The sequence below is a fragment of the Populus alba genome, chromosome 12 (genome assembly GCF_005239225.2).
Source record: "Populus alba chromosome 12, ASM523922v2, whole genome shotgun sequence".
Classification (NCBI taxonomy): Eukaryota; Viridiplantae; Streptophyta; class Magnoliopsida; order Malpighiales; family Salicaceae; genus Populus; species Populus alba.
The window spans coordinates 6,974,734-6,997,936 of NC_133295.1; the positions used below are offsets into that span (position 1 = coordinate 6,974,734).

General features: G+C 31.8%; 2 protein-coding genes and 1 long non-coding RNA gene across 11 annotated transcripts; all 3 read right to left on the reverse strand.

The window, feature by feature from the left end:
* Positions 1–553: 553 nt before the first annotated feature.
* Positions 554–5,731, reverse strand: LOC118049058 (uncharacterized). Of its 3 annotated transcripts, none has more exons than XM_035058931.2 (9): positions 5,477–5,731; positions 5,114–5,287; positions 4,349–4,742; positions 3,956–4,239; positions 3,796–3,864; positions 3,658–3,714; positions 2,248–2,300; positions 2,084–2,159; positions 554–1,897 (listed from the first exon to the last, which is right to left on the reverse strand). In XM_035058931.2, the coding sequence occupies exons 1-9, from the start codon at positions 5,518–5,520 to the stop codon at positions 967–969; spliced, it is 2,082 nt and encodes a 693-aa protein (XP_034914822.1). In that variant the 5' UTR covers positions 5,521–5,731; the 3' UTR covers positions 554–966. The 3 variants fall into 3 exon arrangements, with proteins under 3 accessions (XP_034914822.1, XP_034914821.1, XP_034914824.1); XM_035058930.2 differs by having other exon boundaries at positions 554–1,900; XM_035058933.2 differs by having other exon boundaries at positions 554–1,900; positions 5,114–5,292.
* Positions 5,732–10,328: 4,597 nt separating this feature from the next.
* Positions 10,329–12,489, reverse strand: LOC118049059 (GDSL esterase/lipase At1g29660). The gene is made up of 5 exons (XM_035058935.2): positions 11,880–12,489; positions 11,536–11,660; positions 11,221–11,463; positions 10,856–11,102; positions 10,329–10,742 (listed from the first exon to the last, which is right to left on the reverse strand). Exons 1-5 carry the CDS (start codon positions 12,127–12,129, stop codon positions 10,564–10,566), a joined length of 1,044 nt encoding a protein of 347 aa, XP_034914826.1. The 5' UTR covers positions 12,130–12,489; the 3' UTR covers positions 10,329–10,563.
* A 1,743-nt stretch (positions 12,490–14,232) lies between these two features.
* LOC118049060 (uncharacterized) lies at positions 14,233–19,066 on the reverse strand. 7 transcript variants are annotated; one of them, XR_012171376.1, is made up of 4 exons: positions 18,931–19,066; positions 18,239–18,309; positions 17,483–17,556; positions 14,233–15,325 (listed from the first exon to the last, which is right to left on the reverse strand). It is a non-coding gene; the product is annotated as an uncharacterized lncRNA (long non-coding RNA). The 7 variants fall into 7 exon arrangements; XR_012171375.1 differs by having other exon boundaries at positions 18,239–18,843; positions 18,931–19,065; XR_004687604.2 differs by having other exon boundaries at positions 14,233–15,094; positions 15,201–15,325; positions 18,239–19,061.
* Positions 19,067–23,203: the final 4,137 nt, after the last annotated feature.

Sequence of the window (23,203 nt, forward strand, 5' to 3'; positions counted from 1 at the left end):
ACATAGTAAATGTAACAAAAATGGTTGAAATTATCATAATAGCTTCAAGCTTGAGTATTAGCCATTTGTGTATTTGTGCCAATAACATATGAATTGTAGCTCTTCATTATTTAAGAAATATATAATTTCACCGAGGTAATCACAAAGCCATTTTTTCTTTGATGTCAAATATATTTCAATTGTTGTAACCAATGAAATTTATGTTAATATCAAATACCTTGGAGGATAATCTCAATATTTAAACCACAATTGTTATTCAATCCAACTATATTATTTTTTGAAAGTAAAAGTTCATTTTTAGATGAGTATAACTAAGCAGTCATTGATTTATATTAAAAAGAAGTACAAAACTCCTTTTTTTCTTTTTATTTGTTTACTCTTATTTTTATCAATTTAACTAAAAATCTTGCAATAAACTTATGTGCACTAGACAAACTTTAGTTCAAATAACATAAGAATAAAAATTAACACACCATCATAATTATTATCAAACATCACAACAAGAGTCGAAACGCGCTGAAGACATTCTTTCAGAAAGCTGACGAAAACAAGCAAACAAGAAAGGTCCTCATCTTGTACATATCAAACAGATTAAAACAAGGTTTTTCGCCAACATAAAACAACGCAGCTGCCCACTGCATGGATCGGATCATCCAATGATGGAACATAAGAAGAAAAAAATCTTCAAAACCTATATTATGGAGTTTAAGGTTACAAACAGCATCACTAAAGCATCTGTAAAGCAGCACCATGCTTCTCCTCCACCAAAACTAGCTGGGAAGATGGCGGGACACGTGTATACATACATATATATATATATATACTGCAGCTCTACCACTAATTACATTGAATTGAAGGATGTCTATTCAAGTAAAAATCATGTACAACAACAACCAGCTTCTTTAGATACGCACCTCATGCTGCAAAAAAGGGCAGGCAAAGCGCAATATTCACTGTCTACTGAAATTATGTTTGTCCTTTTCTCTTCAACCGTAAAGATTTCTGATTTCGTAGCTGCTTCTGAGCTGGTTCAACAAGCAGCAAACGTGACATCACATAGGCTAACAGCTCTTCATGGTGGGAGAAGGTGAAATCCAAGTGAGCATATTCAAATTCAGTATATGATACTTCCACACAGGCTTCCTTCATCAACTTATAATGCTTTCTTACCATTGAAGGCCGAATCACATTGTCCTTTTTTCCAGCAACCAAATCAACTGGAATATCAATGAACCCATAATTTTCACCCAAGTCCAAGGGTTCTGGAAATCCATACGCATCCATGTTGGCTGATGCACTTCCATAATCATACATTCTAAATTTCTTTGCACGTTTCATTTGTGCAAGGTGGTGAGCCACATAAAAGGAAACTCCTGGCATGTCATTCATGTTATAGTGTGGTAACCCTATTACGCCCACCCAATTTGAGCTGTCTCCGCCAACAACATAACTCATAAGGGTTTGAACCAGCCCTCCAACTGCTGGGTAGTTATGGAAGTCCCGAGCCAATTTGTTTAGCAACATGCGGAAGAATCTTGTTGGTATGTAAAAGGCAGGAACGAAACATGCCAGAATAGGAGCCAAAGGAAGGAACATATACTCAAAAGCTGTAAAGACTAAGGAGGAATCATGATGGAAGCCAGCAGGTGACATCAAAATCAATCGAGATAGTCTATGGGACTTCTCTTCAATCCGGCTTGTTATAACATACATCAACATGGCAGCTCCTCCCAAGCTATGGGAGATTGCACAAAGTTTATAATGTTGATCATCATTTGTTTCTTCCTCAAGATCAGGCTGGCTTATTTTCAATTCAGCACTTTTAACCTGGTGAATCTTCTCAATCATTGCTGGAATGTCCTCTGTCCCATGCTCATTGATGGAATACCGCCAATACCTGCTTCAAGTTTTTCCATTTTCATCACTACATGGTATAAGCAAGAAAGTGGGAATTGTTGCCTACCTTTTCTTTTAATTTTCAATGACACAGTTTTCCAAATCTTGCAGATTTATTTATCCAAATTAGAAATGAAAAGAAGACATTATTTTGTGATGAAGGTAATAAATGATCAAGTCAACATACTTCTGTGAGGAAATTTCCTTTTCAATATGCTCTCTAGAAACCAAACCACGCAAGTTCCCAAGGAAAACATCATATCCTGTAAAATAAAAAATAACCACTTCTTCAATCGTAATGTATCACAGTGACTTCAGACAGTTTCAGGCCAAAAGTTACAACATACATACCTTGATCATATGCTGCGAAAGCTGGACTTCCAACAACCCCATTGGACACCCAACTGCACAACAAAATAAGAAAGTGAACGAACAAAAAAAAGTTCGGGGATAATAAAGATGGGAGAGAGAGAGGGAGAGGTATTGTTCAACCAAGAAAAAATCAGCAATTTGATTAAATGAATGAAGTTCACAAGTTTCGTATACAAGGAAGGTGGAGATAAGTAAAGCATCCACCAATGTATTAGCAAAAGTTATATATATGAATGACTACCAACTCTCTTCATCTGATTAACCAACTTTGTTAAGCATGTAGCAAAATGCCTCAAATATGCATAACTGAGCAGAATATCAAACTGGACAGACAAAAAGAAAATAATCAATTCCTATTTGGACATCCCTGCTGAGACAAATAGATTTAAATTTGAAGTGGGACATAACACATGCTTGCACCATGCCGTACATATCAGGACATCAGAATGAAAATGAATTACAATATGACAATTGCTAGGTGCTAGCTAATTTTCGAGTTCCAGAAGGATGGAACAGGAGAGTATTTAAGGAAAAGAATCTTCCTTCACCTGTTTGAAGTATGTTATGGCTCAGGGGGCAGATTATTGGCACAAGGAAACTTACACTCGATTTCTTAAGCTAATTTAATGTTTTGTTATACAATTTTACATGCAGTTGACTGTAGAAAATTATACTTTTTGTTGAAAGCATCAGAGGATATGTTACTGGTACAAGAGGGAGTCTATTAATAAACAGATGGGCTTCTTAAGCTTTGGTTATTTGTTTTACATGTAGCTTGGATATGGGGTACTTGTTTGTGTTGAGACCGTCTTCATTCTGTAAATGCATGGTACTCATTTGGAGCCTACACATAGAATTATCTCAATTTATATGTCAAATAAACGTCCAGTGGTATACTAAACCAGAAGAGGCAAGCTGGCAGTCAATTTATATGGCATGCGAATCTTAAGGTGATACAACCTGTACAAAGAAGAATAATGGCAGAACAGCAATATGTACTCAAAATCATAAAGTACCATAAGATCTCTATTTCTTTAGATGCTCAACACATATTTTATCCAGTTCAAGCATACATTACACAAAGCAATGAAATATGAATAAAATCAAGGGTAAAAATTCTTTCATGATTATTAATCATAGCAACTTATAAATAGTGTTCTGAAATATTTTTTAAAGAAGCAATTTGGTTTTTTGTTTTTACTAATAGTTTTTACTTCCACTTCCACCATGGTATGTATTACAAACTAATCAAGGTGGTGATTTAGGTATGACCTCCAATTTTTCCAAGCAAATATAGAATAGAAAAGTAATTTGACAACACCCCTCCAAAAAAAAAATCTATAAACCAGACCACTCTTTCCTTGTGTGAATTAGGATCAAATAACTCACCCCATAGATGAATCCAATATCCCATGTTGGAGGTAAACAGCTTTTCGAGAATCACGTCTGCAATGTAAGACTGTAGATCAGGCAGCACGCATTTAAAATACAAAGTAACAGAAGAATGTGGAAAATAAATAACCATACCTAGGAATTCTTTCCAGAAGTAGAACATATCCATCTGAAGTGATCACATGAATAGCTTCATAAGGGTATCTATTAACAGAAAGAAGATATAAATTTGAAGAAGATGAAAAGCATAGCAATAGGAACACAAGCAACTAAAGTAAGCAAAACACTGCAATACCCAAGCTCAGTTATAACATCCTGGCAGGTTCGAGCATCTGTGTTCAAAGAGTTGTGCAAAGTAGTTTTCGTCTCTGTAGGAGCTGGATCATCCTCTCCAAGTTTAGCAGCAGGTATAGATGTATCTGAAACACCACCATGGATATCTTCGTTGCCACTTGTCCAAGACAGAAACCATCTACAGATTGCTTTAAGAACTTCTGATGGCGAAAGAAGAAAGTGTGCTGCTTTATGAAAAAAATCAAATATAACTTCTATGAAAACCTCGATTGCAAGATGAAGGTCCTGTTAACACATCACAGGGAAAATTGAAGATCATGCATGTTAATGGATACAAAAGGCAGAGAAAACGAAAGAATAAAGGTTAACTGACATGTTAAGTCCACGCAAATACCTCAATGACTCCCCGTCTCCTGTCAGTGGTGCGGTTAATGACATGGTCCCTTGACGAATGAATTCTCTTAACGCTGTGTAATGGTGAATACTGGTGGCTTCCTCTAGGAGAGGCTGTTGACCTCCTAATGTAAAATAAACGACAGAAACGGATAGGAATTCCCAGCAGAAACCTTAAGGGAAACAGAATCCATGAAAATAAGAAGATGGTCCACCCGGTAGAATGCCCACGATTCCTGCTGAAAGTACTTGCACGCGACATGCGTGAGCATTGAGATGATGGTGTTGGAGGATACATTCCATCACCATCTTCCTCCGCTGATGAATAATCCATGCTTGAAGTATCAGAATCCATGGGTAGCTCATGAATGAATTTGTTGAATGAGGACACGCCACTACCGTCATCAGAAAGAGGGGAAAAAGAAAAGAAAAGCAGAGTAAGAGGAAGAGGAAGAGATCAACTAAGAATGCACATGGATATAATTAACGGTGGAGGAGTTGGTTTTATTAAAAGCACGGACTAAGTAGGAGGGTCAGCTAAGATGGTAAAAAGGGAACTCCCTCAATCAGTAAACATCAAAGCTAGGACGGGCCTCAAATAAAAGAGGTTATCAGTGTGGATTAACAAGACAGAGTATTGACACTCGAGACATCTGGGTTGGACAACAGGTTTTATGCACATATGATGTTTAAAAACAACAAGTCATTCAATCAAATGATCAAGAAATATGATAATTAATTCTGAAGAAACAGAGTGAATGCTTACTTCTCCATCCAGCGGGGTAATCGAGGCCCACGAAAAGTAGGCCTGAGCTCCCATCCTTGAAGACCTTCAAGAACATTAGCCTTTGCAGGCAAAATAGTCAACAAAATCGCAGACACTCCATTTATCAACCTCGCAATATTGTTCAACGACTCATACGTCACCGTCTTCACCGACCTGCTCTAAACACCAAATAACTCATCAAAACATAATTATTACATGCCCGCTAACTCACCCACCCTAATTAAGATTGATCGCAGCTGCTTCCATCACAATATGATCAAAACCCACAGAGCTTTCATCTTTCTTCTTGAAAAAAAAATATTTTGAGAAATGAAGAAGATTTGAGAGAGAGAGAGGACTCACTCTTTGGTAACAGCTAGGACGGCGTCAACAAATCTCTGAATCATAACTGCGAAGATTTTGGGAAATTAAATTTTTATTACTGTATTTGATGGGACTCAAAATCAACCGCGGAAATAACTGCGAATTTGCAATATCTATAGCAAAAGCTGCTTTTGTTGGGAACCCAATTCTCTCTCTATCTATCGCCTCGCCGATTTATGAGGAAACCCAAACAAAGGAACAACGGCGGTTCTTGCCGTCCTGAGGAAGTTTTTTTATTGGTTAAAAATCAAGGAAAATAAATAGTTTCGATTCTCTTTTTGATTTTTGATGTGTACACGTGGGGAGATGTGAGTGGACAGTCATTTTGGTTGTCGCTTTCCTATGGGACACTTGTGTATATTTTGCTACACGTAAGGGTGACTCATGATGCTTGGAGTCATAAACGTGGATAGAAGTGGCTGGGTGCACGTGGTTTGTGGATTAGAATTTATGTGGATCGTTGATGGCAGGTCATGTGGGATTGATTTACAGATGGACGGCTGCTGATGGCGTTGGGTCAGGGAGCGGAGGGGTTAGGTATTTACAATTAAGAAAAATCTGAAACATATTTATTGCGTGTAATTTCAGGACACTCAGAAGTTTGTGTTCCCAAAATCATTGTCACGACATGGTATAGGGTCCGTGATAATACAATATTAACTAGTATTTTGAAACCCAGCCCCGTCCATTGGTTTTACCCACGTTACTGTACATTTAGGCAATTGCCAAATATACATGATTTGGTCTGATCGCGTTTAAAAATATGATTATAATTGATTTTTAAAATATTTTTTATTTAAAAAAGTATATTAATAATATTTTTTTATTATTTTAAAATTATTTTTAATATCATCACATCAAAATGATTTAATTTAAAGTGAAAATAATTTAAATTTTTTCAAAAACGTTTTTAAAATACAATGCCAAACAGGCTTTATAGTTCTAAATTATTTGAATCTAGTAAATATATCATACTCATGCAAGAGCATCTAGATTTAATAACAACACTAGATTCATGTGTTTGGGCCTAGCAATCGCACAAGATCTAGGCATTTGATCTAGTAATTATATCATATCCGCGTTTGAACGTAACAAATATATCAAGCCCATGATATCTAGGTCTGCTAAGATGATAGAAAATCTCAAATGCACATTTAAAATTTGTTCATCGTGATAACTATTACATGTATTAATTAATAAATAAAGAATTATTAATAATAAATAAAGCCAAAAAAAAACTTACATAATGTGTCATGCTATTTAGCATATTTATTTAATCACATGCCAATTTTATTTTTGAAAAAAAAAATATAATTTGAAGCAAAAAAACACTAACTTATTAACACATTTCATGTGCTTTTTATTTATCAAGCTTTGCATCGTATTGTAGTCCCTTGCATGGTCTAGGTTTTAACTCTAGTTGTGTTGGAGTTGGTTCAGCGTGGCTCTGTTAACTAAGTTTATCTATTTATGACTTAGTCATTTTGTTAAAACCTCAATCAGGCTCTCAAAAAAATTTAAGTTAACCATTGTTCTAACATTTGCCTAACTTAATCAAGTGAAATTGTGAAATAGTTAATCGCCAAAAGATAACATAAAACAAAAGGATAGGGAGCGAAACAAAAAGACAACACCATATTAGATCGATCCTGGTCAACCCGAATTAACTTATTAAATTCACAATCTTGGATCATGACATGAGTACAATGAGCTAACCCAGTAAGGCAATTTATCTTGTTCATTTCTCTTCCTATCTTTTCTCCCTGGTTAGGCCTCAATTAGGCTCAAGTTGTATGAAATTTAGGACTAAATTGAAAAATCATCCAAGAATTAGGGACGATAATCAAGAAATTAAGAGTTATCAAAGAATTAGTTACCAAATAAAATTTTTTACAACTATATAGATAGTTTTAATGTTACAACTATAATTTGTAGAATAGCTTAATGATAAGATTGATATAAAAAACTAATTTGGATATAAAATTATTAGTGGTATATATAATATTTATTCTAAAAAACCCAATATCTATATTATCGAGCTGAAAAGAATAAGGGGAAAAAAACACATCCCGAAACTTCCTTCACCCTATTCTCTGCCTTGGGCAAGAAATTTATCTTCTTTTAGCTCTAAAGTATAAGAAAAAAAGGCAAGGGGTTTACTTGGAATCATTTAGGTGGGGATGTGAGATGAACCTCAAAGAATGGGTCTGGCAAGTATGTCAAACCCAAGCGACATGGGCCTAGCGACAACGCCATACCTAAGGCGTTTGGGTCTATCAACTACGTCAAACCCGAGCGTCTGAGTCTCGTAACCATGCCCAACCCGCACTTAGGTCTAGTAATGGCAGACCCATGCGTCTAGGTAAACGTCTGGGCCTAGCAACCATGCTAAACCTAGGCGCCTGAGTTTGGTTAGACATGCGCTCCTAGGTCTGGCAACCATATAGAAATAACAAAAACACTCCTACATACAACCTTGTTTTTGTTGAAATCCAAGGGTAAGCAGTCATGTCGGACCTAAGTGCTTAGGTCTGGCAATCATATAGAAACGACAAAAACACCCCTAAATGCACCCTTGTTTTTGTTGAAACTCAAGGGTAATTTTGTATTTGAATTGTTTCAATAAAAAAAAAAGACGGTGAAGCCCCCCAGAAAAAAGCAATAAAGGATGAAAAATGAAGATTTATTATAAATGATAAGATTGCATCAATTGAAAAGAATGGCGCATGGAAATTAGTTCTTAAACCCAAAGGAAATAAGCTAATAAGTGTTAAGTGGATCTACAAAGAAAAGAAGAATTTTAAAGGAGAAGTTGAGAGGTATAAGGCAAGATTAGCGGCAAAAGGTTATAGTCAAAAGCATGGGATTGGATTTGATGAAGTTTTTGCTCCAGTTACTAGATTGGAAACCATTCGATTAATAATTTCAACAACTGCCCAACATAAACGGAAAATCTTCCAAATGGATGTCAAGTTAGCCTTTCTAAACGGCTTTCTTGAAAGAGAGGTCTAAATTGAACAACCTACGGGTTATGAACTAAATGGACATGAAGACAAGGTATTAAAGGTAAACAAAGCCTTGTATGGATTGAAGCAGACCCCAAGAGCTTGGTATAGTCATATTAATAGTTATTTCTTGAATAATGGATTTGTAAAATGCCCTTATAAATATGATATCTATGTAAATATTATAGAGAGTGGTGATACTTTTATTATATACTTGTATATGGAAGACTTGATTTTTATGTCCTATTACCAATGGATTAATATCAAAGAAGGAGAACATGGAATCTTTGTGAGTCAAGAGAAATTCACAGAAAAGATTCTCAAAAAGTTCAAGGTAGAAGATTATGCAAAAGTAAATACTCTAGTTTAATGTAAAATGAAGTCGTCAAATAATGATGAATGAGAGAAGATAAACTCAACAACATTCAAGAGTCTAATTGGGGTTGGAGATATTTGACTTGCACTCATCCACATATTCTTTTTGGAGTAAGACTTGTGAAAAGGTTCATGGAGATACCAACTATGACACATTTCAAAGCTTCGAAGTGAATTCTTTGATATCTCAAAAGTATAATAGATTTTGGCTTATTCTATGGTTGCTCTAACAACTTTGATCTTGTAGGTTATAATGATAGTAATTGAGCTAAAGATATGAATTATAGAAAGAGCACTATAGATCTTGTCTTCTACATAAAAGACAACATTCATACGAAGTTCGAAGAAGCAATCTATAATCACATTATCAACTTATGAAGTTGAATATGTAGCTGCTACAACATATGTTTGTCATTCTATATGACTAAGAAGATTATTGAAAGAGTTGTTAATGTCACAAAAGAAGCCTGTAGAAATTTATGTGGACAACTCATTAGCCATTGCATTAACAAATAATCCAGTATTTCATGACAGAAGTAAGCACATCGACATAAGATTCCACTACCTACTAGATTATATTACAAACAAGGAAGTTGAGGTCAAGTATATGAAGACCCAAGACCAAGTCACATACATTTTCATAAAGCCGCTCAAACATGATGTTTTTGCTAAGATGAGAGATATGCTGGAAGTTATATGAAATCAAGTTTAAAGAGGGATGTTGAAAATAAATTAGATTTCTTTTGAATTAAAGGAATTGGTCTATTGGCTAAGTCAGCAAAAATACTTATCTTGTTCATAATAGGTTTTTTTTTTATTTTTATTTAGTTTAATTCATTGTTTGTTTAAAATTTTAATTAGACCTATAAACAGGCTTGTAATCAAAAGCATAAATATCAATGTAGAAGAGAGAGAATAAATGTATATATGAGAAAAACATTTAATAAAAGATATATTTCTCTCAAATTTCTTCTCGTTTTTTAGCTTTGCAATTAATATCGTTATCCCTCTTAAACTACTGCACTAATTTTCTTCCAACAAAGTCATCAGCCATAAACTTGCAGTGTAGGACTCCAGCACATAAATGAATGATGTGAATTTGACCATTCTATGCAATTAGGTATCCATATAAAGAAACAGTGCTGACGCGCAGATCAATAAAATACTGCAGATATCATCAGGTGTCAGCGGTGGCAAAAACCTCGGACAATATCAAATCAGGAATTAGATTTTTTCCATCACGAGATCGAACAGCTTCAAGAAGATCAAAAACACCTCCAGTAACACTCTAAATGCTAAAAATATGCAGCCGAAGTAAGATGAGAAAATAGGGGCTCTATTTCTTGAAGCAACCAAAGATTTAAATGCAGTAAACAAGACGTATCCAGCTCATATCCTCTTCAAATGATAGATATTAGCGTGTTCAACACCTTAGAGTTCTTTACATGATCGCTTAAAGTTTTCACTAAACTCAATGAGATGTTTGATTAGCTTGATTATAAATTACATTTCGCTGTTTATCTATTATCGATAATGTTAAAGAGTTAGTGTATGAAATGGAGGAATAAGAGATAAAGTTTATGACTCCATCGAACAGAATGCTTCCACATCAAATAAAGCACTTTTACTTTAGTTTAGTTGGTAGGTATATAGTTGATAGATGTCAGTGACAATATTCTAAAAAATTTACAAGATGTTCTTCACAGTGAGATATGATGATGTTGCAGAAAGCTTGTTCGAAATCTCTGTAGGGTGAAACAAATCCCAGAACAAGTTAAGAGTTCTAAAAGAACATGGAGTTTCGTTAGGAACGCACTGGCCATGCTCGTTTACTTTACAGCAGCCGTTGAGTTCAAAACTGAAACCTGAAACTCGTGAATAGAAATAGGTATGTTATTACTAACAGAACAGAACGAAAGATTTGACAAAAAAATGGACATGAAGAGTCATGCAAAGAATGTCGAGTAGCAAGCATTACCTGGAGACGCAGTATATTCTGACCCAAATCCAATTGCATTAAGGTAGATAAATCTTGCATCAGCCAAATCGTTGTTCAAGTGATCTACAAGTGATATGAGTCGGCTGTTAAAGTAATTTACTGCATCATTCATGTAGTCAACGCACAATGAGCCTTTTGTGTCATAGTTAGCAGTAGAATATGGTGCGCAGCCGATAGGTCCGATTCCATTCACCGCCACTTTCCTTGCTCCAGAATTGTACAATGTCTGTGAAGACGGAAAAAATAATAATAATAATAATAATAATAATGGATGTTCCATCTGGCAAAATATATACGCTTCAAATTCAGTGGACAAATTCATGTATACGTATTGCTATACTGACCATAATTTGTTGAGAATATTGTTTGATGAGTGCTTCTGCATATTTGTCTGGTGTGTATTGACTGCTTGTATTGTAGTATTGTGGCATGAAATAGTTGTTTAGATAATCGTTACTGCCGGTTACGGACCAGTAAAAGCACTGGTTTAGGTGGTTGGCTGCGGACTCGTTCCCTAACATATCAACTATGCGTGAGACAATAGTCTGATGATTTTCCAACTGTTTGCTTAGTTCAAGGTTAGCACCCTGCAAACATATATTTTCATGTTTAGATTTAGGACAGACACGTAAAATATAAAAAATGTATAACTAATTTACCAATTGCTTCCCGGTTTCTTGTCTGATTCCTGCGGAACCAGATGCGTAATTTACACCTTTGAGAATTTCAGAGCTATTGACAGTCAGAAAGGATGGAATGAAATCGTCAAAGCCAAGAAGTTCACCTGTAAGGAGAAACTGTGCGCTTAGCTTGAATCCTAACTAAAACAACCATAAATAGATAAATCCATAGTAGGAATTAATTAGCTTCCTAGCTGAAGGACCCATCACCAGTTTTTTGAAAACTTTTAGTCACAAGATTGTATTTGAGACATAACATGTATGATTTCTAAACCTCTTCTTCTAGGAAACTATATATCAAGAGATGGAGAAGAAGGCCGAACCCATTATATCAGCTACGGTTCGACCATTGGTAAACCTTCCTGTTGGACCACCTGGGAAGTCAATCCCATATGGAGGATAATTGACTTTAGCTACAGTTTCAAGGTTGTTATTATTGCCACTATCCACTAGCGAATCTCCAAAAATGAAATAACAAGGCACTTTTGGTTCTCCATGGACATGATCTTGCTCCCAAAATGTAACGATTAACAAAAGAAATATAGATAAATGCAATTTTGTCTTGTGCGCCATGATCAACAAACAATTTTTGACAGATAATGGAGAATGGTAAAAAGAAACAGAACGCAGGGTTTATGCAGATAATCAAGGCGAGCAAATGAAGGCTGAAATCAGAAGAGGGTTATATATAAGCTAACATATGAAGAAGTTGATAAGATAGTAAAGCCAGGGAAAAAATATTAAAAGGGTGCTAAGGAAGATAAAAATAGAACATTCCCAATGGAATTGGGACATATAGTAGTCAAAGAACTCCGGCATCTAAACTTCGTAAGCCAACGAAGATTTTCCGTTCTTTTCCTTTTTATAGCTTTCAACATATGATTAAACACTCCTTTCCTTTTGATTTGAATTAACAAAGATAAAAATAGAAAAATTCCCACTAGAATTGGGATAGGGTGAATCCCTGTACCAAAGAACTGATCAAGAGGGAGGGGAGCATCTGAACTTAGTAAGCCAACGAAGAAACGAAAAGTAGCCTTAAAATATGCACTTTTCTTGTATTCTTTTCCTATTTTATATGGTTATTAATCTATCTTTCAACATATGATTAAACATTCTTTTCCTTTTGATTTGATCCATCCTTACACAAACTACCAAAAAATCGATAAATACAAACAAAAATACCAAGAGAATATTTTCATGGATAAATTTCCAACAGATTCTACCGACAAACATATACCCTCGATATATACTGAGGGAATTATAGTGAAAAAAAATAAACAAGGCAAAAACAAATGATGACATGTCATTTTTTTACCAATAGAATTACCGACAGAATTTATTCCGTCGATAAATTTCAACGGTCATTCCATTGGTAAAATGTTAACATTGTTCGTCATGTTAATTACAAACAAAATCACCAAAAGTTAATTTCATTGATATTTTCCAAAGAGCTTTGGAACTATTCACTTTTCAATTGCACTGTTAATCATTGTTTTTTAAAGACAAAAGCACCGACGGATTAAAAAGTCGTCGGTGTTATTCGGCGGGTTTCTAAAAAAAATTGATTAAATTAAAAATTTAAATTAAATATTACAAAAGAAATTACCGACGAATTGAAAAGTTGTTGGTCATATTTGACGGTTTCTGAAAATTTTTGGTTAAATTAAAATTTTAAATTAAATATTACCGGCGGAATATTTAAAAATATTAATAGTTAATTATCCGTCGGTAAAACACCCCAATAAAGAGTCTGGAATCTCCAATTTCACAATAAATAAGGCTTCTTTCTTCCTCCTCCTCCTCTTCTTCTCTATATGTAAAAAACATCAATATCCATTTTTTTCTCTTGGACTCCTTCTCTTCTCCTCCATTCTCAAGTACGTATTTTTCTCCTCTTTTTTTCTTCTTAGTTTTTTTTAAGTAATATATTTGATGATTTTTTTTCTCTTCTTAGCTTCACTTGCAACTACATTAAGGTATGCTTTTTTATTATTATTCTTTTTTAGATTTTTTGTTTTCACTATATTTGTTTTTTTATTTTGTTTTTAATTTTTTTTGTTCTTAATAATGGTATGAATGTTGTTGTAGGATTTGTTTTTCCATATGAGATAAATTTTTAGTTGATTTATTTATAGGATTTTTAAATTTTTAGCAATTGCAACTTTATTTTTTTCATATGATTTTTTTTAGTTGAATTTATTTTTTTCTTGTTATTTATTTGTTGCAAATTTGTTTGGATTGATTTTATTTTTTTTTTCAAGTGTTTTGAGTATTATAGAGTGTTGATTTATATTAATTTAATTATTTTATAGTTTTGTAAAATAGATTTTTTTAAAAATATTTTTAAATAATTACCAATGGAATTACATGCGGACTTACTGAGAAAAATATCAATGGCATGAAGCGGATAATTATTATTTTTTGCATGTTTTTTTCTATCGGTAAATTCATCAGTAAAATATTTTTTTTATTATCAACGGACTTACCGACAGATAAAAAATTACCGACAAAGGATTCACTGATGGAAAATTTCTATTGGTAATTTCGTTGGTAAATTAATTACCAACAGAATGATGGTGCAAATACCAATAAAAAATTTTGTCAATAAATATAAAGATTGTGGTAGTGATAAACCCCCGTCAATAAGTAACTTCAAGCAGTAACTGCAAAATAAGTCCAAGAAGCCATGTAAAACCATTTTCATTTAGACTAATAGGAACTAATTGTATGACAAAAATGAGTTTGAAGACTGAATTGACACGAGTAAAGAGAAAGAAGAAATCTTAACACAAGTAAAGAAGAAGGAAGGAATTTTTATGTACATAATTCAAGGGGCATACCCCAAAGAAGAAAAACAAAATAACTAGAGAAGACCGGTTCCCTTGGTTCGGGCTACATGCTCTGGATCGAAAGAAACAGGTCTAAATCACACTCTGGAAGAAACTAGTGGGAATAACAAGGGGTAAGTTGGCTTGATCTAGCTACAGGCCCTCATCCTTGTTAGTCTTCTGTGCACAAACTGGAGATGGAACTTGCTGGTTGAACCTTAAGAAGACTATCCATAACTTTAAGGGTGCATGTTCAATAAAAAACGTATAGCTTCTGGGATTGTGTACTTACTGCCAATGCTTGCCAAGTGTGACCGTATGAGCTGAATGATCTCTGCATTAATGTCCTTAGGGGGGTGAAAGGTGCCTGCGAAAACTCTGTTGTTCCTTTCAAAACAAATGAAGTATATTGTAGTGGATAGGATTAATCGGGCTATGATGTGCAGGATGTTCTTCCTTGGCTGCCCATTGGAGGAGAGGCTTCCACTGCACTATGGGCCACTGGATTCCTGAATAACTTGTAATGGACTCTCAAACCGAACTGGTGTGGGCGCATTGGAAGAAAAGATGATTGTGTGTTTCATTTTGGTGGCTACAAAGGATGCATGTTTGGGTGGTTATCATACCTGCTCTGTTCAACATGTCCATGGTCTGCAGCCTGGTCTAAGAAGCTAACCGGAGGATAAAGGATTGACGAGATATATGTCCTGGAAACCATAGAAGATGATGAAGGGAGTTGGGGGGTCTAGATTCCTTGATTAGATCCCATGTTGAATCAACTGTGATCTTCCCCGTATTATTCCATTTCCATACCAGATGATCGTGCTTGTTTGTTCAAGGGTGGAAAGCTATGGAGTTCCAGATGTCTTGATCACTTCTTGTAAACTTCCACCCCTCCCCATCTATGATGTCTGATACTTTTGCATTTCATGGCAACCCTGTAGAGGATAGAGTCCTATGAGGAAGAAATTTATTAAATCTTCTTCCATCTAGCAAAGTCATTACACTTCGATCGCTTGAAAAAATAAAATATCAAAAAATCTCCTCGACCATAATTAAGATTTTTATTTTATTTTATTTTTGCTTTTAAAAAAAATCAAGTAAATTAACTATATAAAAAATTATGAAAAGACAGTGACTTTCGAACAATTCAAAAATGACAAATAAACTCCATAAAAAGACTCATTTATCCCTCAAAACCAATTCATTTGATTTTTTTGTGAAGAGAAAAAACGAGTAATTTCACTATTAAAATATCCACAGTAAATCACATTATATGCACAATAATTTTCCCACACGGCTTAGGTATTTGTTAATAAAGTTCAAATAAGCAATAAATTATAAATATTTTTATTGAATAATAAACTATTAGGTTCAAATAGAGTTATACATCATAAGGTTTATATTAAGTAATGAATGAAGTTTAAATTGAGTAGAAAGTGAAAATATTATAAAAAAACTTGTAAAAAGTATGTGAACTAAACAATAAATAGAATTATAAAGAAATCAATAAATAAATTTTATAAATAATAATAAATATAAATCTAAGAATATTAAACTTACAAAAATGTTTTTAAAAAAATGATATTGAAATTATTGATGGGAAACATACCAAAAAAATCACAGTGAGATATGCTCTATTTAAATTAAAACCTAAAACTAAAGGAATTAAAATCCACCTAAAAGTAATTTTCTAACCAGAAAATTCTTAATTAGGACAATTTACACATGAATCAAATAAGAAAATAATTAATCTACAATTAATAGGACACTTTTCAATGTAAAGTGCAAGTTACATCAATCCCAATCTAAGTCATGTTTGCTATATTTTCTCTAAAGAGCATCATTCATGTTCATCCTTATTTATTTTAGATTTTGAACTAAATTTGGACCATTAATTCTATTAACATAATAATCTTCCTTGGCTAGGTAAGTTGTTGTTTTCAGGAGGAGCTCCGGTATCTCTACTATTAGACATACAAATTTTGTATTTAAAAAAAAGAGATGAAGACACCTGAGGGTGCCCAACTTGATGTCGTTGAACACATGGTTAATAAGCAAATCTAGACAAAAGGTTATCTCACACGGTGGTCGTAGCCATAAGGTTATGCAACCATGATGTACAATGCAACATTCTCAGATGGGACAATATAATTAAATTCTTACAGTAGGTGTATTAACTAGAGACATAATTATAGGCCAGTAGATATAGTTAACCTAATTATAGGTTGTTAAATTATTGAAAAATAATGGGGTAGGTACTATGGGAGCAGGAGGACATCCCCTGGCAACTAGCTTGTTTAGAGCATTTCAAGTTTTCTATGTGAACTCTAGAAAACAAAAAATAAAGGTTTTGTAAATTGTAAACTAAAAAAATAGAAAATAAAAGAGTCGAGGATGACTTATTTTAAGGTGGGAGAATTATAATATCTTATATTAAAAACAAGTGTCTAGAACCAGAACTTTATAAATAGTGCTGGTTGCTGCCATATTGTAAGCGTTTTGAAGCATCGAGCTCAGAAGTGGATCGCGTAATCAAGAACAAAACTATAAAAATAGTAAAATCTAAAACGAATAATATATAACATGTTGAGCCGGGCTATTACATTCTCCATCTCTAATTATATAACATTTATACCAGCCTTAGACAGGTTTGGCTTCTAACAAAATGATCTGCTTTCATTGGTCCATTATTAGGCTTTTGGATTTATGGGAGTAGAAGGTAAGCTCTAGAGAAAAATGGTAGGAATTCATTATACAGTCGAGTTAAGACTTGTTGTATGGATTAGATGGAAAGGCAGTTGATTGAAGATTTCTCCTTAAGTCGAGTTTCTAAATAGAGGAGGCAGAGTCATAAGAAGAAGGATGTGTGGTCGATTCAGTATCTCTAACTCTTTTGTCTATCCTCGTATTGTGTTGGACACCAAAAGTTGATTGATCCTTAGGAACCAGATCAAAGTTTGTCGTTCCTATGATGATATTCTTGTAGGGTTAGATAGCCTTGTCAGATTCTTTTCTTGATTTCATAATTATATCCCACCAAATTATATCATCACAATATAATTTTTTTCATTAAAGCAAATTGATTGTCTTACTTGGAATTTAATTTGCGCAGAGGCGACAGCTACCTGTGATCTCGGAGGATGTAGGCTACACAAAAGCTTGGAACCTGTGAAGTTAAGAGCATGGATTAATAACCAAAAATGCTACCAAAGATTGTTCACATCGAGTATAATACCATCATGGCCATAATAAACTAGAGAGCTCATTCTGAGACAAAAACCAAGAGATTCAATCCAAGTAATAGACAAATTTTACATCTATCGAAAACTGTAAGGTGAAATTTAGCATTAAACATAAGGGTGTGTTTGAAAGAGAAATTAATTTTATAAAATCATTTTTAGTTATGATTTATTGTAATAAAATAAAATATATGATTGGTTAAAATTATAATTAAAATTATATGTGATTAAAAAAATAATTTATGGGTGCTTGGTTAACTAGTTTTTGTAAATACTTGTGGTAATAAGATTGCAAGAAGGACATGTATGAACTTTCAATCTCAGTCTCTAATTATATATAAATTCTCAATTTAATACTAAAACAAAAGATTATGTCAAGTGGGTCCAAAACGTTTGAAATAGCTTGCAGTTAAGTGCCTTGGTCAATATTTGTTAGCGTTTTACGTCTGATGTGAATGTTTGACGAGATATATTGGAAAATGATTGGCCAAAAAGGAGTTAAATACTGATAAAAGGATTAAATTGAGAGTTTTATGAAACATTTAGAGCCTAATTGATGGATATTCATATGAATGCTAAAATAAAATGCAAAAACAAAGAATTTCTTACTAAGTTTTGCAGCTTTGAGCATGAACGACAGCAAGAAAACGGCAGCATCTGTTGCCCAATGCCTAATTCATCTAGCACCAGATCAGATAAACAGAAGGTTGAATTAAAAGATAAAGTATGGCAAAACCAAATGCTATTGCTCATGAATTATGACAGATATTTGATGATTAGTAGATCTCTGGCTGGTTAATATCGCAAGTTGAAAGAAAATGACAAGTTGCTCACACCTGCAATTATCTAACAAATTTGGAACAATAGAATATTCATACATATTGGCAAAGGGATTAAAACTAACAAATAACTCTCTATCGATCGAATTTGACAAAGAAGAAACAACAGATATATTTCTAACTAGGGAAAGTTTAACTGCAATGAACATCAGGAAACCCTTTTCTGTAATGGCAGATGCCATCTCAATAGAATGTGAACGTAAAAGGGACCCTTTCAAATTGTCAAAGAAAGGTGAAGTTCTATTTGAAAAACCCTCCATAAAGAGTGAATCAAAGAAATAAGAAGAAAACAGATCTGCAGGGTGGGTCCGGAACGGTGATTGCTCAACCAGATTCTCCAACCGTTTGCTGCCAAAAATTGACGGGTTTGTAGATCTGCAGGGAGAGTGGTGGCTTATGCAAGATTGGAGGAGACAATGCAATAAAAAAAAAATCTCTGGAGAGATGGATTGCGGTGTTTACATGCTCTCAGGGGAGGCTAGTTTGTCCACCATTTTCAACGATGATAAGCAACCGTGTTTTTACTGCTCTTCTTCCCAGCTTTTTCATGTGAAAAGCAAGAAAAAGATGCTTCTCATTATCCGCGGCCAAACCTTTGTTACGGGTGTATTTGAAAATGTTAGTTCTGTTCCTTTTGTAAATGAGTTAAAATAATATTTTTTTTATTTTTTAAATTTTATTTTTAATATTAGTATATTAAAACAATCTAAAAATACTTAAAAAAATTAATAAAATAAATTTAAAATTTTTAAAAACACTTGTTACATCTATTCTCAAATAATTATATATTCTAGATTTTACAAACATTTAAAACATTTATATTCAGAAAAAAAGCACAAAATCATCGCTCTTTCATATATTATTTTTCAAGTACCTCTTTCCTATGCTATCTTTCAAACACCCTTTAAATCAAGAAATAAACAATGTGGTTTATAATAAACAATAAATTATAAACTTCAAATTCAGCAATAAAACATAAATATTTATATTGAATAATAAACTATTAAGTTCAACTAGAGTTATACATAATAAGGTTTACATTGAGCAATAAATTGTGAAGTTTATGCAACGTAAAGAGGTCATATTAAATTGTACGCAATAAACAAACAAAATAATCGATTGTAAAGAAAATATATAAATAAGTAAGTAGATAAAGTTGTAAGAAAAGCGATTAATAAAACTTATAAATAAGAATAAATTTTAAAGATGAAAATATCATACTTATGAAAAGTAAATTACAGGAATTAGAAGATACTAGTTACATGACCTGCGCGATGTTACAGGTTAATTTTTTTTGTATAAAAAAATAAAATAAAAACTAAAATCTAAAAATATTAGGTTTTTCTGTAAAGTTATATCTAAGAGTCTTGAGTTTGGCTACAATGCCTAATCTAAAAGTAATATTTATAATATTAATAATAACATTAAACTTGCATGATCTAAGTTTAAGTGAGTTTGGCTGCAGCACCAGATCTAATAGTTTTGGATATGGGTTTAATTACAAGGTTGTGTCATAAAAGTGTGATAATTAAATAAAATAATGAAAATAAAAAAAAAACAAAGAAAAAAAACCAACGGGGAAAAAACTAATGAAGAAAAAGAAAAAAATCTAAATTAACTGGATTAACCCTTCAAACTATGTTAATCTGTCAAACTCGGGATTCGTGTCATGAAAGTTTGATAACTAAATAGAAAAAACAATTGATGGGTTAACTTGATTAAACCGTCAAATCAGGTTAACCCGTTAAACCCGTAATACATATTATGAAAGTCTGATAATTAAATAGAAAGAAATTTAATATTAACAAACTAAACTAAACAAAAACAAATTAGTTAAAAAGAAAAAAAAAAGCAAAAAACAATTTTTTGGGTTAACCTATTAAACCAAGTTAACCCGTCAAACTCGGGATCCGTGTCATGAAAATCTGATAACTAAATAAAAAAATTTAACATTAACAAACTAAATTAAAAAAAAATTATTAAAAGAAAAAAACACAAAGAAAAATGAAAAAAAAAACCTATAAAGGCATAAAAAATTAAAAAAATAAATAAAAATAGAAAAAAAAACAAAAAAAAAAGACAACTCATAATAGTTTAGTATATATTATTATAAGTATAATTATAATATATAAGTACATGCGTGGGGAAAACTACAGTACTTTCTCCATGTCTTTTAGAGTATTGTTAATATTAGTCATTTAGTCTGCCTTCGCTGCTAGTCATAATATTTTTAAAATCCAATATTGATTATGTAAATTCCTTCAATGTGTTTTTAATATTAAAAATTCAAAATATAAATTAAAAAAAATATATGCAAGTATCGTATTAAATAAATTAAAAATTATTTATGTAAATAAATGGTGAAAAAATCATTAAAAATAACTAAAAGAGAAATTGATAAAATTAAGAAATGAATGTAAATCAATTTATTCAACCACACAATATGACATTCACCTAATTGTATTTACTGAACTTGTTTATTGAAATCAATAAAAAATAAGTTTACAATATAAAAAAAATCACGACATAAAAAATAAACATAAATGAAACTGATTAAATAAACTCATGCCCTAAAAAAATATTATGCAAAGCCAAACATATTAGCAATATTATTTAAAAAATGAATTCTTTTTTATTTTAAAAAAATAAACTTCATTTGTATAAAACCAAAAAAAAATTCTAAATGAATTAGCATAACATATTGAAAAATCAAACACAAACAAAAACAACTCTAAAAAAATATATATTGAAAAATGACATGCAAAACCCGTGACTTGAATTATGAGACTGAGATAAATTTGTAGAGAAGAAATTAAAGATAATTACAATACTAAAATTAAAAAAAAAAAAAAACAAATGCCAAGAGATAAGTTCATATGAAGTCAAATCTCCAACAAATCAAATGTTGAAAGATGAAATCATGAAAAAAAAAAGTCAATTACATAAAAGAATCTGAAAAATAAGGATGAAAGAAAACATTAATGATAAAGCAACTAAAATTTTGATTTGATGTTCACTCTATAGCAAGTCATAATTTCTCTCTCTCAATATTTTGATATATATTTTTTTATATAATAAAAATTATAACTGTAAATCGAAAAGTTTATTCAAACATATAATAATTATCTATATAAATAAATAAAAATAATCTATTAACAATAACTAAAAGAGAAATTGAAAAGATTAAGAAATAAATGTAAATCAATATATTTGATCTCGTAAAATAAGATATTTACTAGTTTATGTCTACTAAATTTGTTCATTAAAATCAGTAAAAATAATAGAAATAAAGACTCATATGAAAGTGAATAAAAAAAAGTACACATGGTCATACATATAATAATATTATTTCAAAATAACTTTTTTTTATACTAAACAAAACCTACTTGTATAAAATAAAATAAAAAAATTAACAAAAAATAAACATAAAACAAAACAGTTTTTTAAAAAAAATCTTCATCTAAAAACAACATGCAAGACCTATAGTTTAGGTAATAAGATCGAGACAAACTGATATAAAAGAATATGAAGTTAATCAAAAAATAATTTTTTTAAAACGATATAGAATGATAAAATCATAAAATAAAATGAGAAAAAAAAAGAATTATTAACTGTGTTAACACTTAAAACTTGTCACCTGTGTCATTAAATTGGAAGCATAATAACTAAAAAAAACTATGAAGTCTAATTCCAAATAAATCAAACACCGAAAGATCTAACCAAGAAAAAAAATCAACCACATAAATAATTTTAATTAAAAAATAAGGGTGGAAACCGAAATAAAAAAATAAATTTGAGGGCATTTAAAAATTAAATTGAAGGATTAAATTGAAAAGAAAAAAAAACAATTAACAAAAGGAAGAGGAGAATTCAAAAGAATGAAGGCTAAATTGAAAAAAAAAAAAAACATAAACTTTGATTGAAGAGAGAAATTAAATACAATAAAACATTAACAAAAAATCCAACCATAAAAATGACAAATCAAAAGAATAATGACTTAATTGGAGAACACAATATATAACAAATTATAATTTAAAAGCTGAACTGAAAACATAAAATACCTTTCTAAAAAAGTCAAGGAAAAAAATAAGCAATAAAAAACATAAGGAATGAAATTGAAAAACAAAAAGAAAAGAGAACAATCATGTATTTTAATTGGAAAAGAGAGAAAAACAGGAAAAAGAAAGAAGAAACGATCACCGGTCCACCACTGACATACTCCACACCAAGAGAAAGAGCATGTGGCCGCGATTCTAATGACACGATAAAAGGGTACTTTTGAAAAAAACATCATCAAAAAAGCACAAACATCACTAACACATTAGCATATAAAAAAAACATGCCAACAACTTTTTCAAATTTAATTTTAAAAATAAATGTTAATTAGTAAAAAGCTCTCATAATCTTGGAAATAACAAATAAAGTAATGTGAAGGTATTAAAATATTACTGAATGTATAAAAGTTATTTTGTGTCATCTAAAGGAAAAGAAGTATTTTATTTATTTTAACTATTTTATTTATTTTAAAGTTTATGTAAAATAAAAATAAAATTATTGATTAACAGGTTTAAATTTTGTTGATTTTAAAGATAAAATAATATTTTTACTATACAAAATAATCTAAAAGAATAATAATATCTATATTTAATTTTTTAATGACTAATAAATCGGTGTAAAAAATCCCATATCTCAACTTTCCAACTTTTCTATCGAGGGGTATAAACAAACTTACACT

Coding starts and splice junctions, on each gene's coding strand:
- LOC118049058 (XM_035058930.2), bottom strand. CDS start 5,520: ATGATTCAGAGATTTGTTGACGCCGTCCTAGCTGTTACCAAAGA. Junction 4,743..5,113: donor TTACCCCGCTGGATGGAGAA/GTAAGCATTCAC, acceptor TGATGACGGTAG/TGGCGTGTCCTCATTCAACA. Junction 4,240..4,348: donor GGAGACGGGGAGTCATTGAG/GTATTTGCGTGG, acceptor ATGTGTTAACAG/GACCTTCATCTTGCAATCGA.
- LOC118049059 (XM_035058935.2), bottom strand. CDS start 12,129: ATGGCGCACAAGACAAAATTGCATTTATCTATATTTCTTTTGTTAATC. Junction 11,464..11,535: donor AAGAAACCGGGAAGCAATTG/GTAAATTAGTTA, acceptor ATATGTTTGCAG/GGTGCTAACCTTGAACTAAG. Junction 10,743..10,855: donor AGAATATACTGCGTCTCCAG/GTAATGCTTGCT, acceptor CACGAGTTTCAG/GTTTCAGTTTTGAACTCAAC.